This window comes from Procambarus clarkii, chromosome 47, assembly GCF_040958095.1.
Source record: "Procambarus clarkii isolate CNS0578487 chromosome 47, FALCON_Pclarkii_2.0, whole genome shotgun sequence".
Classification (NCBI taxonomy): Eukaryota; Metazoa; Arthropoda; class Malacostraca; order Decapoda; family Cambaridae; genus Procambarus; species Procambarus clarkii.
Genome location: NC_091196.1, coordinates 23,482,325 through 23,494,824, shown reverse-complemented (window position 1 = coordinate 23,494,824; position 12,500 = coordinate 23,482,325). Strand labels below are relative to the sequence as shown.

The 12,500-nt window shown below is 43.5% G+C and overlaps 1 protein-coding gene across 3 annotated transcripts in view; it reads right to left on the bottom strand.

Annotated features, from left to right (window-relative positions):
• Positions 1-71: 71 nt before the first annotated feature.
• Positions 72-12,500, bottom strand: part of LOC138350772 (protein CEPU-1-like) — a 42,916-nt gene continuing 30,487 nt past the window's right edge. For all 3 annotated transcript variants that reach the window (XM_069302134.1, XM_069302133.1, XM_069302135.1), the window contains exons 3-7: positions 8,705-8,856; positions 6,020-6,230; positions 4,829-4,947; positions 4,059-4,236; positions 72-3,027 (exon numbers count right to left, since the gene is read on the bottom strand). In XM_069302134.1, the coding sequence (XP_069158235.1) occupies positions 2,822-3,027; positions 4,059-4,236; positions 4,829-4,947; positions 6,020-6,230; positions 8,705-8,856 (866 nt within the window). In that variant the 3' untranslated portion in view covers positions 72-2,821. The remainder of the gene's footprint in view (positions 3,028-4,058; positions 4,237-4,828; positions 4,948-6,019; positions 6,231-8,704; positions 8,857-12,500) is intronic.

The following is a 12,500-nucleotide window of genomic DNA, read 5'->3' as shown; positions in this document are numbered from 1 at the left end:
TCTTCTGTCACACTGAACATGTTATCCTAATTTAACATAAACTGCTTAAAAGAGGATATGGAAATCGCAAATGAAAAATGTTATCTTTATTGGCTTTATAGCAATAACATATAAACATTCCCATATATATATATATATATATATATATATATATATATATATATATATATATATATATATATAAACGAGCTCTCTTCTCTATATAACCAAACAATTTCACGGTTTTCCGTCAAATAAATTTGTTGAAATTATTTACCGTCTCAAACATCGTCTTTAGTTCATTTGTTTAGTACATAAATCAGTTAAAAATATATTTTATATTTTTAATATAATTTAATATAAAATATTAGATAAGAATTTTTTATTTTTTATATCCAATCTCTGTTTTAAACTCTGAAAATAACCAGGAAATTTGCTAAATTATTCGCCACCTATTGGCTCGGGAGAAGGGTATATATATATATATATATATATATATATATATATATATATATATATAATATATATATATAAAATCACTAAGAACTCTAAATGACCCGACCAGGATTCGAACCCATGCCGCTGAAGATCCTTCCTAAACGTATACAGTACCGTGACGACCTCACCAATGGTACTGTGTGCGTTTTGGTGTGATCCTGCGTGGCACGGGTTCGAATCCTGGCCGGGTCTTTTAGATGTTTCTTGAAAATTATCAGATGGCAATAATCAGGTCTCTTTTACGTGAGTTGAACGCATTTTTTTTTAATAGGCTAAATTTCCTCTTACAAATTATTCTTTTCACCAATTTTCCACGCGTAGATTATTTTCCACGAAACAAATTAATTATATTTGTATATAAAAGTATAACGATAATAACAATAATTATTATGTGCTCAAAGTACTTATTAATTACTTTGAAAACACAAGGCAATGTACAATGTAATTTCATAGTACAAACATCGATTAAAATAAATAGGGCCTTCAAAACACCGAGGAAGCCTCCGTAAAGGGGGCTTCCCCAACACTGAGGAATCCTCTATAATAGAGGCTTCCACATATCTCTGCATGTGATCACTGTATGCAAAGGAGCTTCCTTCAAGTTGTCGCAGCAGCTCATGAAATCAGATAGCCGCTGGGTCTTGCTCAGTCTTAAAAAAAGCTGGTGGTGAAGGCTGAAAGAATGTAAAAACCTTGAGAGAGAGAGAGAGAGAGAGAGAGAGAGAGAGAGAGAGAGAGAGAGAGAGAGAGAGAGAGAGAGAGAGAGAGAGAGAACAGTCCACAACAATGACAACAACAATATTAAATAACCAGTAGAGATTCTCCGTATGGGGAGGGGTGGAGTGGTGGGAAGGAGAGGGGGGGTGGGGTGTTTGGGGGGGGGGGGAGGTGTTCGAAAGGGTGAGAGTGAGAGGGTCGAACAGGTTGAGAGAGTGAAGGAGTCCCATCATCACTAAACAGGAAAGGGTTGGCATGTATGGAGGCGGATCAAAGAGCATTCAGGAGGTAGGAGATACTGTCGTTGACATCTCAACTTTATACACTGTACACAATAAAAAGTGATCTCGATTACAAAATATACTATTTACATCTCGTATCTGCTCGATTAGGTAATAAAAGTTTTGTCTAAATACAAAGTTTCTGTGGCAGCAGAGAGAACAGGTGTGGGATCTCAATCGACTTGAGAATGGTCCAGGACGGACCGAAACGTCGTCGTCCCTTCAATTTCTAGTGTGTGGTCTGGTCAACATACTTCAGCCACGTTATTGTGACTCATCGCCTGCAGGTGTGGGATCGCCTCACGTTCCTCAGAGAAGTCTTGCCCAGTGGGTCAAAGATGCTCAAGTATCGTTAAATCGGCGTTGTAGGTCATTTAGCATCTCCAGACGCATTACAACGTGTAATTCGTTGCCAAACGACCATTTACTGCTTCCCTGCAGATCGAACTAGGTCTATAGTTTATTTTTTTGGTAGGAGGGAGTTTTCATTTTCCCATTATGAGCCAGTGTTAAAATTTTCATTTATTAAACGTTTCCCGGGACATTAGAGGTCAAGCTAGGTCATAGGTCAGGTTGCCACAGCAACACATCTGGATTTATTATTTTTATTTATATTCTGCCTACGCTGGCTTCAGCGAACACCCATCCTCTCCAAAACTTGATGGCGTGCATTCACTCAACACAATTCTATCCACGCGGCATTTGCATCTTTCCAAGCATTTTCCACTGTTTTTTCCATTCACTTGGGGGGTATCTTTGGATATTTTTCTAGGACTCCCATCAACCAGTGGGAGTCTATACGTAATCATCCGCTCCTCAAGTCAGTGAGGAGCTGAGTATTGCAACAAGATTCATGGTATTCTTCACAGGTCAAGATCAGAGAATACTAAGCTTGACAAGTCTAGTTTAACTCTTTTAAAATGAGCCACATGTTGTCAATTGCCACTTTGCCATATACTTTTTAGTTTGTCAAATACTTGATATGAGTATTCCCCCGATATATGTTATTGATGAGCTTTGGCAGGTACAGGTCCCCTTTGTATATATGTTTAAACAAATCATATATGCAAATATGGGTCTTTCACATGTGGTTAGTAGCTGTTGTGATATATTTGACTTACAGGTGTGGTAGGTATTGTGTGAATGACTAGGGGTTCGTACCGTGAGCCTGGCAAATTAGTGTGCATACGACATTCGCGTCCGCTATTGATTTTAGTAGCGTGGGGGCCTATGACGAGGCCAATATGCACTGTAGGCCTAGCATATCCGGCTTGGCACGGCCTGTACTGGCCACAGGTAGGCTTGCGTGCAGGAGAACGGTATATAAAGACCTCTCACTCCTGCGGTCACGTCGCTACTCCGAGCGCCCGTGTGAGCGTCGTCATTACCGCTACGGTGACGCCTCCGACGAAGGAACTGTAGGTAGAGGACGATGAAGCTGCTGTTGCGACGCTGTTGCTGCTGCTGCTGCTGCCGCTGCCGCTGCTGCTGCTGCTGCTGCTGCTACTGCTGCCGGAGTTAGTGCCGGGCTGCATGGCTGCCGGGTGCTCATCTGTTCAGGAGAGAGAGAGAAGGAGAGGAAGATTATACTTGCTCTGTGTTTTCAGTGTTGCTTTGTGTGATCACGCTTAAGATATCTTATTATGACTCTACTGAGGACCCACTCTTTGAGAACTACCAGTTAAAGACTTACCCACGAGAGAACTACCAGTTGAAGACTTACCCACGAGAGAACTACCAGTTGAAGACCTACCCTCGAGAGAACTACCAGTTGAAGACTTACCCACGAGAGAACTACCAGTTGAAGACCTACCCACGAGAGAACTGCCAGTTGAAAGACCCACCCACGAGAGAACTACCATCTGAAGACCCATCCACGAGAGAACTACCAGCTAAAGACCCACCCACGAGAGAACTACCATTTGGAAGACCCACCCTCGAGAGAACTACCAGCTAAAGACCCACCCACGAGAGAACTACCAGCTAAAGACCCACCCACGAGAGAACTACCATTTGAAAGACCCGCCCACGAGAGAACTACCATCTGAAGACCCACCCACGAGAGAACTACCAGCTAAAGACCCACCCACGAGAGAACTACCATTTGAAAGACCCGCCCACGAGAGAACTACCATTTGAAAGACCCGCCCACGAGAGAACTACCATCTGAAGACCCACCCACGAGAGAACTACCAGCTAAAGACCCACCCACGAGAGAACTACCATTTGAAAGACCCGCCCACGAGAGAACTACCATTTGGAAGACCCGCCCACGAGAGAACTACCAGCTAAAGACCCACCCACGAGAGAACTACCATTTGAAAGACCCGCCCACGAGAGAACTACCATTTGGAAGACCCACCCTCGAGAGAACTACCAGATAAAGACCCACCCACGAGAGAACTACCATTTGAAAGACCCGCCCACGAGAGAACTACCATCTGAAGACCCACCCACGAGAGAACTACCATTTGAAAGACCCACCCACGAGAGATCTACCATTTGAAAGACCCGCCCACGAGAGAACTACCAGCTAAAGACCCACCCACGAGAGAACTACCATCTGAAGACCCACCCACATACCAGTTAGTACATGGAGGATGACGGACGCCATCTGTAGGGAGGCTGGAGCACAGGTGTAGTTGCCGGAGTCAGCGAGGGAGACGGAAGGGATAGTGAGGGTGCCGATGGAGGTGTCCGGAAGAATCCGCTTCACCGTCAGTACCCGATCAGAGTTGGTGCTGACCACACGTCGCTCGCCCTGAGGAAACACCAGTAATGCACGCTTGTCCAGGAGCTCTTAGTAGAGGCACAATAACAAAGTGGATATACCCGTTTGATGGGTCAAATGGTCAAGAATTTAACCATTTGACCCATTTGGGATACCATTTGGTGGCTCAGCTTGTTAGAAACCTTGCCATTTGACTGATTTATGTATAATTTGCATGGGTAAATGGTTCAGGAATCTAGCAATTTAACACCTGTGTTCTAGTAATGTGACAGCTTCACCATATATAATAGTAAGGTGTTGGGGGGGGGGTGATGCTTGACAGATGTTTATTAATTGAATTGCAGTTGTTAGTAAACATGATGATTGAACCCTCTCTCTCTCTCTCCTTTCGCATGTTATATCAACCATGTGGCTTAAGACATTACAAATTGATTTAATAGTGAAGTGAATGAAGTACGTTCATAAAATGCTTCTCACGTTAAGGAACATGCACACCAGTACACACACACACACACACACACACACACACACACACACACACACACACACACACACACACACACACACACACACTGTATACGATATACAGTACCGTGAACAACTCAAAAGATAGCACACTAACGTGATACCAGAAGATGTAAGTGGGCTCCTCAAGGGCGTCTGATATCACACATCTGATATCAACGGTGGAGCCGATGTTGACGTACAGGTCCGCCTCTCCTGCGATGATTACACTCGGAGCTGGAAATCAGAGGAATAACAATCAGGAATCTCCGAAGGAAATGGAAATCAGGAGCAAGCTGAGATGTATATATAACGCAGGGAAAGGATACGGACAGACTAAGAGATGAAATAGATAGAGGAAAGGGGAGGGGAGGTAGGAATAGGGCCCAATCGCTTCGGCCAATAGGGGGGATCGAACGCCAACCCTGTAATCAACGAGCCTGTCGCTCTACAAGCCACTCCAAGTACAATAAGACTCACGTTCATTGGTTGTGCACCAATTATTCACATTTACAGCCTGTGCACCAAATATACACATTCACAGCCTGTGCACCAAATTTACACATTTACAGCCTGTGCACCAAATATTAACATTCACAGCCTGTGCACCAAATATACACATTCACAGCCTGTGCACATAATATAAAATTCGTATTTTATGAAATTTTGCTTGAAAAACACCAGTTAAAAAATACATTTAAATAGGTAAATTGATCCAGAGATTAGGTATCCACAACTTATTTTAGCAAAATTTGAAGAGAATTCCAAAGCAAAAATTATTTACTCAACTTGAAATGTTCTGTAAACTTTACATTTTAAAATAACTATTTTTTTTGTTTAAACCTGGAAATTAGCAGAGATAATTTTAAAGGAAATATACTAAGCACTGTGGGTAATAATTTGCAATTAATTGAAAATGAACAATTTAACCCGGACCTAAAATTAATCAAACTTGTCCAAGATCTCCATCAAAAATTTACTGACCAACTACCAAGTATACTGTAGTCCTTTATATATATATTATATATATATATATATATATATATATATATATATATATATATATATATATATATATATATATATATAAGTGTATGTACACCGAGAAAGGGTTAGGAAATACCCTTCTTGGGGTGTATAAACACCAAGACAGCTTACTCTTGTCGTAACTATATACAGAACTGAAGTATACTCATTGGCAGTGAATAACACATTTGACGACCTAAATAACCCCTCAAGAAATTTAAAAAACAAACCACCTTCAACCCGAAATCAAATTTCAATATCACAGCATCTGAGTCTAACTTACTGATGACGCTGAGCTGAACGAAGTGGCTCATTTTGGGTTCCGTGGACACCTGGCACTCGTAGCTGCCAGCGTCCCTCTCCTGCACGTAGCGAACCTGTAGCGTCCACGTCTGCGTCTGCGCTTCGTGCCATGACGTGAACCGCTCGTCGGAGATGAAGGTGTATCGGTCGACCGTCAGGATATGCGAGTCCCGATTCCTGATCCACGACACCTGGAGGATGTGACGGAGGGAGAGAGAGAAGTTGAATAAGGTTACACATAGAGATCACACTAACATTATCTTGAGTTATCTTGAGTAGATCTTGAGTCTTGTGTGTAACGTGATGCATCAAATTGTGTAAAAGCCTGGTTTGTGCCTCGGAGAGGCTAAGGGATCCAGTAAGTTCAGTAGAACTTCGGTTTCAACCCTTTTACCCTGTCGTAGCTCAGTCGATTAAGGCAGTGTCTGGGATGCTCCCGGACGCAGGTTCGAATCCTCTTCACGGCCCCTGTGGATTTGTTCATTGAATAAGGTTATACCCGGAAGTATAATAGTGGAGTCTGCTAACTGAAGGACGCCAGAGAGTAGAGTGAAGGGTGAAGAGAGATTAGACAAGGAATGCTGTAGAAACGCGAGCATAAACGGATACGCCAGGTTGAGTGAGTCCTCTAGTGGCTTAAGAGGAAGTCGAATACAAGTGAAGCAGCTGGATCAAAGACCACAGAGCAGATTAATATCTCGGAGTGGATGGTAGCAAGGGCAACTGGTGCACCGAGAAGTTCTTGCTTCATTAGTTCTCACGGCAAAAGAGTGTCCAGAGTGTTGGAAAACATCCATTGTGTAATATCTATATACTGGAAAGAGCGAAGCGACAAAATACAAGCCCTTGGGGCCCAAGAACTGAAGTTCAATCCTCTTCAGTACCGTAATAGGTCAAGATAGTTCAGTATAACCCCACACACATACACATGAAATGTTTATTGGCGATGCTAAGCTAAAGAATAGAATCAGAACTGTGAAGGAGTGTTTTAAGCTAGACAGTCTCCAGAGTTGGTCTGAGAAATGGCTATTAGATTTTAATCCTAAAAAATACAAGATTATGAGGATAGGAATTGGAGTAAAAGATCTCATATGCAGTATTGTATGAAAGGGAAGGCATAGAACCCCTGCCTAAAGAAACACAAAATAAAACTAGAAAAGGTCCAAAAATATGAAACGAATCTCATTCCGGAGCTAAGAGGACTGAGCAGTGAAGAAAGGAGGGAATTACATCTCACTGCACTGGAGGAAAGAAGCAACGTAGAGGGCACGAACGCGGACTGACAAAGTAGAAAATAGAAATAAAGTTCCAATAAAAGAGGAATCCAGTCTCCGTGGTGTAGTGGTAAGACACTCGCCTGGCGTTCCGCGAGCGCTATGTCGTGGGTTCGTATCCTGGCCGGGGAGGATTTACGAGGGCGCAATTCCTTAACTGTAGCCTCTGTTTAACGCAACAGTAAAATGTGTACTTGGATGAAAAAACGATTCTTCGCTTCGGGGATCGTATTCCAGGGACCTGCCCGAAACGCTACGCGTACTAGTGGCTCTACAAGAATGTAACAACTCTTGTATATATCTCAATATCTCGAATAGAACGAGAAAGCATAATTGGAAACAGGAAACACAAATGAGTCACAGGAACGTCTTAGGAAACCACAGCAGTCTTGAGTCATATATGAGTGGAACCAACTAGATGAACGAACACATTTCCAAATTTAAATATAGAAAAAAATATATCAAAAAAATAATAAAAATATAAAAGAATACAAAATCAAAAGTCACAGCCTTGAAGCAGATGCTCGACTCTATAGACACGAAGAGGTGAATACACAAGGGGACACAGGTGGAAACTGAGTGCCCAAATGAGCCACAGAGATATTAGAAAGAACTTTTTTAGTGTCAGAGTGGTTGACAAATGGAATGCATTAGGTAGTGATGTGGTGGAGGCTGACTCCATACACAGTTTCAAGTGTAGATATGATAGAGCCCAATAGGCTCAGGAACCTGTACACCTGTTGATTGACGGTTGAGAGGCGGGACCAAAGAGCCAGATCTCAACCCCCGCAAGCACAATTAGGTGAACACAGACAACATAAAATATATTACTGCGATATACCACGAATCTTCAAGTAACATAAGACCGGGCCGCGGTCAAGTAAGACCGGGCCGCGGGGACACTAAAAACCCCGAAATCATCTCAAGATAACCTCAAGATAACATTAGTGCCATTTACATGACCCTCCACACTCAGTCACAGTGCCGGAAACTTCAGCAAGGATCACAACACATCCGGATATCACGCTCTAGCGAACGAGGATCCGGATTACCTAAAGAGCTGCAAGTAAAGAGGTTACAAAAGACGACCCAGAAAGCTCTAGTTACGAAATGTAACAGCAAAAACCAAGACTTAAAGCTTAATTTCCGCGGCGCCCCGTACATAAGCGGCAAGCAGGAAGACATTAATGTTGAAAAGCAAACAGCAATACTTTTGTTAATATGTTAAGTGCTGGGAGATAATTGTAGAAGGAGGCTGGAAGAGAGAGAGAGAGAGAGAGACAGAGAGAGAGAGAGAGAAAGAGAGAGAGAGAGAGAGAGAGAGAGATTAACTGTGACAAAGGAAGTAAAAATATATTCCAGGGGAAGAATGCTTACAGGGCAGAACTTACCGACTTGTTACCCAGGTTTTTAATCCTGCAGGGGAGGTAGGCGTGGGCCCCTAGTTGGGTAGTGACGTTGGTGGGAGACGTAGGGTGAAAATGGGGCCCTGGGAAGGCCCTTCGTCGGTGTCGCCCGCGTCCTGAAGCCCCCAGGTCCTCCCCTGTGGGTATCAGAAGCCAGATCAGATGTAACATTCACGACCCGCAAGCACTTGCACCTATCAACTCTGAATGGGATTATATTAGCGTCGTTTATCAGTGGAAGCGGGTCTAAAGTTGCTCACTTTTGCTCACTTCCCACTCTTGCTCATTGATATAATTCCCCAATTTACTCTCTGCTTCCTTTCCATTCCTCTATCCTTAACTATCAATTCAAGTGTCCAGGGTATTCAGTTTTGTTTCTCAAATAACAATTACATCAGTGTTTTGCACCACAAGTTCTTAAGTTCACTGGCTTTGTTGGAGATACTATCAGCATTATTGTGCCAGATCTTATGACTTCATGACTAATCACTTGAAATCCTTACTGACCTTCCTGGCAAATTACAAAGGAAGATGATGGGGGTGGATTAGTTTGCAGGTGAAGCTGATGAATATGAGGAGCCTTAATAAATAAAGAAGAAGCAGAGAAGTGAGATGAGCATGAATGAAGAAGACAGTAGATAAAAATTAGAGAGAGAGAAGAGAGAGAGAGAGAAAGAGAGAAGGGATGAGCGTGGTAAGGGAGAGGAAGAGGGAGAGAGAGTGCATCTGTAAGGGCCTCTGAGAGCCAGCGCGAAATCTACCCACCGCGAAATCTACGCACCGCCACGGTTGCGTGCGCAAACATTCATCCCGCACTCTCTTGTATGCGTGAGAGTTCGTGCACTCATATGGTACGGCTGTGAAGATTAGTACATCGGTGTACCGTTGCGCATGTGGTACACTTGGCTTGCGCAGCGCTGCGCTTCATTTCATCTCCATTAACAGCGGAGCAATAAGGATGGTACAGTTATGCATACGGTACAGCTGCCAGCATCGTACCTCAGATTATGTGTACCCTTGTTACGGGGATGATACAAATTAATGTGAAGACCTACTCATTCCACACCTCGCTTGAGAATGTGTGTGTGTGTGTGTGTGTGTGTGTGTGTGTGTGTGTGGTGTGTGTGTGTGTGTGTGTGTGTGTGTGTGTGTGTGTGTGTGTGTGTGTGTGTGTGTGTAGGTGTGTGTGTGTGTGTGTGTGGTGTGTGTGTGTGTGTGTGTGTGGTGTGTGTGTGTGTGTGTGTGTGTGTGTGTGTGTGTGTGTGTGTGTGTGTGTGTGTGTGTGTGTGTGTGTGTGTGTGTGTGTGTGTGTGTGTGTGTGTGTGTGTGTGTGTGTGTGTTTATCTATCTGCTGTCACCTGATAGGTAGATCACCCCAGATCTATCTCTGCATGGTTTCTATTACTATTTATCTTCCTGTTTCTGTCCCAAACATAAAAAAAAGACATACATATATATCTGGCCGTTTGAGAGTGGGAGCCACGGCAACGTGGGAGCCACAGTAATGGATTGGGAGCACCTGGAGAGCACGCACCACTGGCCATCCTGCCGGATAGAATAGGAGGCAACATCCAGCACTTCCCTGGACTCAGCCCAAGATGATGCCGCGAATACTGATGGTAGGAGCCGGCTCCAGCCTGCTGTAGCAGCTCTGGCCTGACAGGTGAACAGTCTGCTGGGCACCAGAACACTCTGCTGGGCACCAGAACACTGCTGGGCACCAGAACACTCTGCTGGGCACCAGAACACTCTGCTGGGCACCAGAACACTCTGCTGGGCACCAGAACACTCTGCTGGGCACCAGAACACTCTGCTGGGCACCAGAACACTCTGCTGGGCACAAGAACAGTCTGCTGGCTGGCCAGATATCTTTATCCTGGCCCTTTTGATCAGTCAGGCTCCACAGTGGGCTTGTTTCTGCCTCTTGAAATAATACATGTAGCTTCTCATCTCCACGCCTGCTATTGGGACTTCTGCAGGCAAACGAGCTTTCTTCCTGTTCTTTAAAGGTTGTTCGGTCGTTCTTGCTTTATCCAGTTCATTTTTGTCTTGTTTTTTTTGAGGCTTTCTCGTAAATTTATCTGTCTTGACTATCTTCCTCCTCTTCACTTTCCAATCTCTCTCTCTCTCTCTCTCTCTCTCTCTCTCTCTCTCTCTCTCTCTCTCTCTCTCTCTCTCTCTCTCTCTCTCTCTCTCTCTCTCTCTCTCTCTCTCTCACCTCTCCCTCACCCTTCCTAGTACCTCTCCCTCCCTCTCCATCCCTACCTCCCTCCTTACCTGTCCAGAGTAGAAAATCTTCAGTGACGTAATATAATCCCCTGAATTTAATGAACCACCTTTCAGCACTAACATGCTAATTCAGGGATCAAAATATTCACCAAAAAGAGGACTAATTTATTTTCAGAGTGAAACTAATTACGAATATTACGAGCATTAGATACCGGTTAAGGAACATTCGATACCGGTTAAGGAAGATAACAGTGGATTAGGAAACCGGTTGAGGAATGATTCAGGGCTTATGTATACCGGTAAGGGAATATCACTGGTTTATACACCGGTTAAGGAATATTACAGATATTAGAACCGGTTGAAGGATTCAGCAGAGATAAATTAATACAAATAATATTTCAGGGATTGTGTCAGGAGGAAATATATGCTCGTTTTCCTAAAAATGAAAATAAAGTTATTTTCATAGGTATATAGGATGGTTTTTGTCCCGATAGACGTTGTTAACTGCGACATTGTTCCCGATAGAGATTGTTAACTGGGGTTAACTGGGGCATATTGCCCTGATAGACAGTGTTAACTAGGACATTCTACTACACGTCTTAAAGATAACACAGTGATCGATGGTGTGTGTGTGTGAGAGAGAGAGAGAGAGAGAGAGAGAGAGAGAGAGAGAGAGAGAGAGAGAGAGAGAGAGAGAGAGAGAGAGAGAGAGAGAGAGGCTTCAGTATTGCAGCTCAGACAAGCATTCTTGCAATTTCTTCTCTCACAAAATACAACCATAAAAGTAGTCTTAACTACGCCCATGACAGTAAATTTTGCCGAGCATTTGCGGATGTGTACACACACACACACACACACACACACACACACACACACACACACACACACACACACACACACACACACACACACACACACATTTCTGTGTGTGTGTGTTTCTCCCCGGCCGAGGCAGAAACAAATAGGCAGAGTTTCTTTCACCCTGCTGCCTCTGTCCACCTAGCAATAAATAGGTACCTGGGAGTAAGACAGCTGCTACGGGCTGCTTCCTGGGGATGTGTGTGTTCGTGCGCATGTTAGAAATATGAGTTGAGAAGTGGCGTAAATATGTTGACCAAAATTTGCGTGATTTCAATTCCTGTGGAGCGCAAATTCTGCTACGCCTTTTGCGTGTAAATCATTTGATTTTATAAATGCGTGATGCAATTTTGTGTCCTATTTGTCACTTTCAATAATTTATAAAATATTTTTTGTGTGTGTGTGTGATTTATCAATGTTTTATTTTGTTTTTGAAAGTTTGAAAGTTGGGAGAAAAGTCTTAACTGATTTGTGTACATCTCAACCTCCCGTCCCTCTCTCTCTCTCTCTCTCTCTCTCTCTCTCTCTCTCTCTCTCTCTCTCTCTCTCTCTCTCTCTCTCTCTCGGTCTTGCGTCACTTATCTAATCAGAAATGAGTATAATTCCAGTAAGCTGTTAGATTACACACGCAGCATTAGTCAGTGTTTATCTCTGTGAGGTCTAACTCAATAGGGCTGCCGGTGAGGGCTTCTGA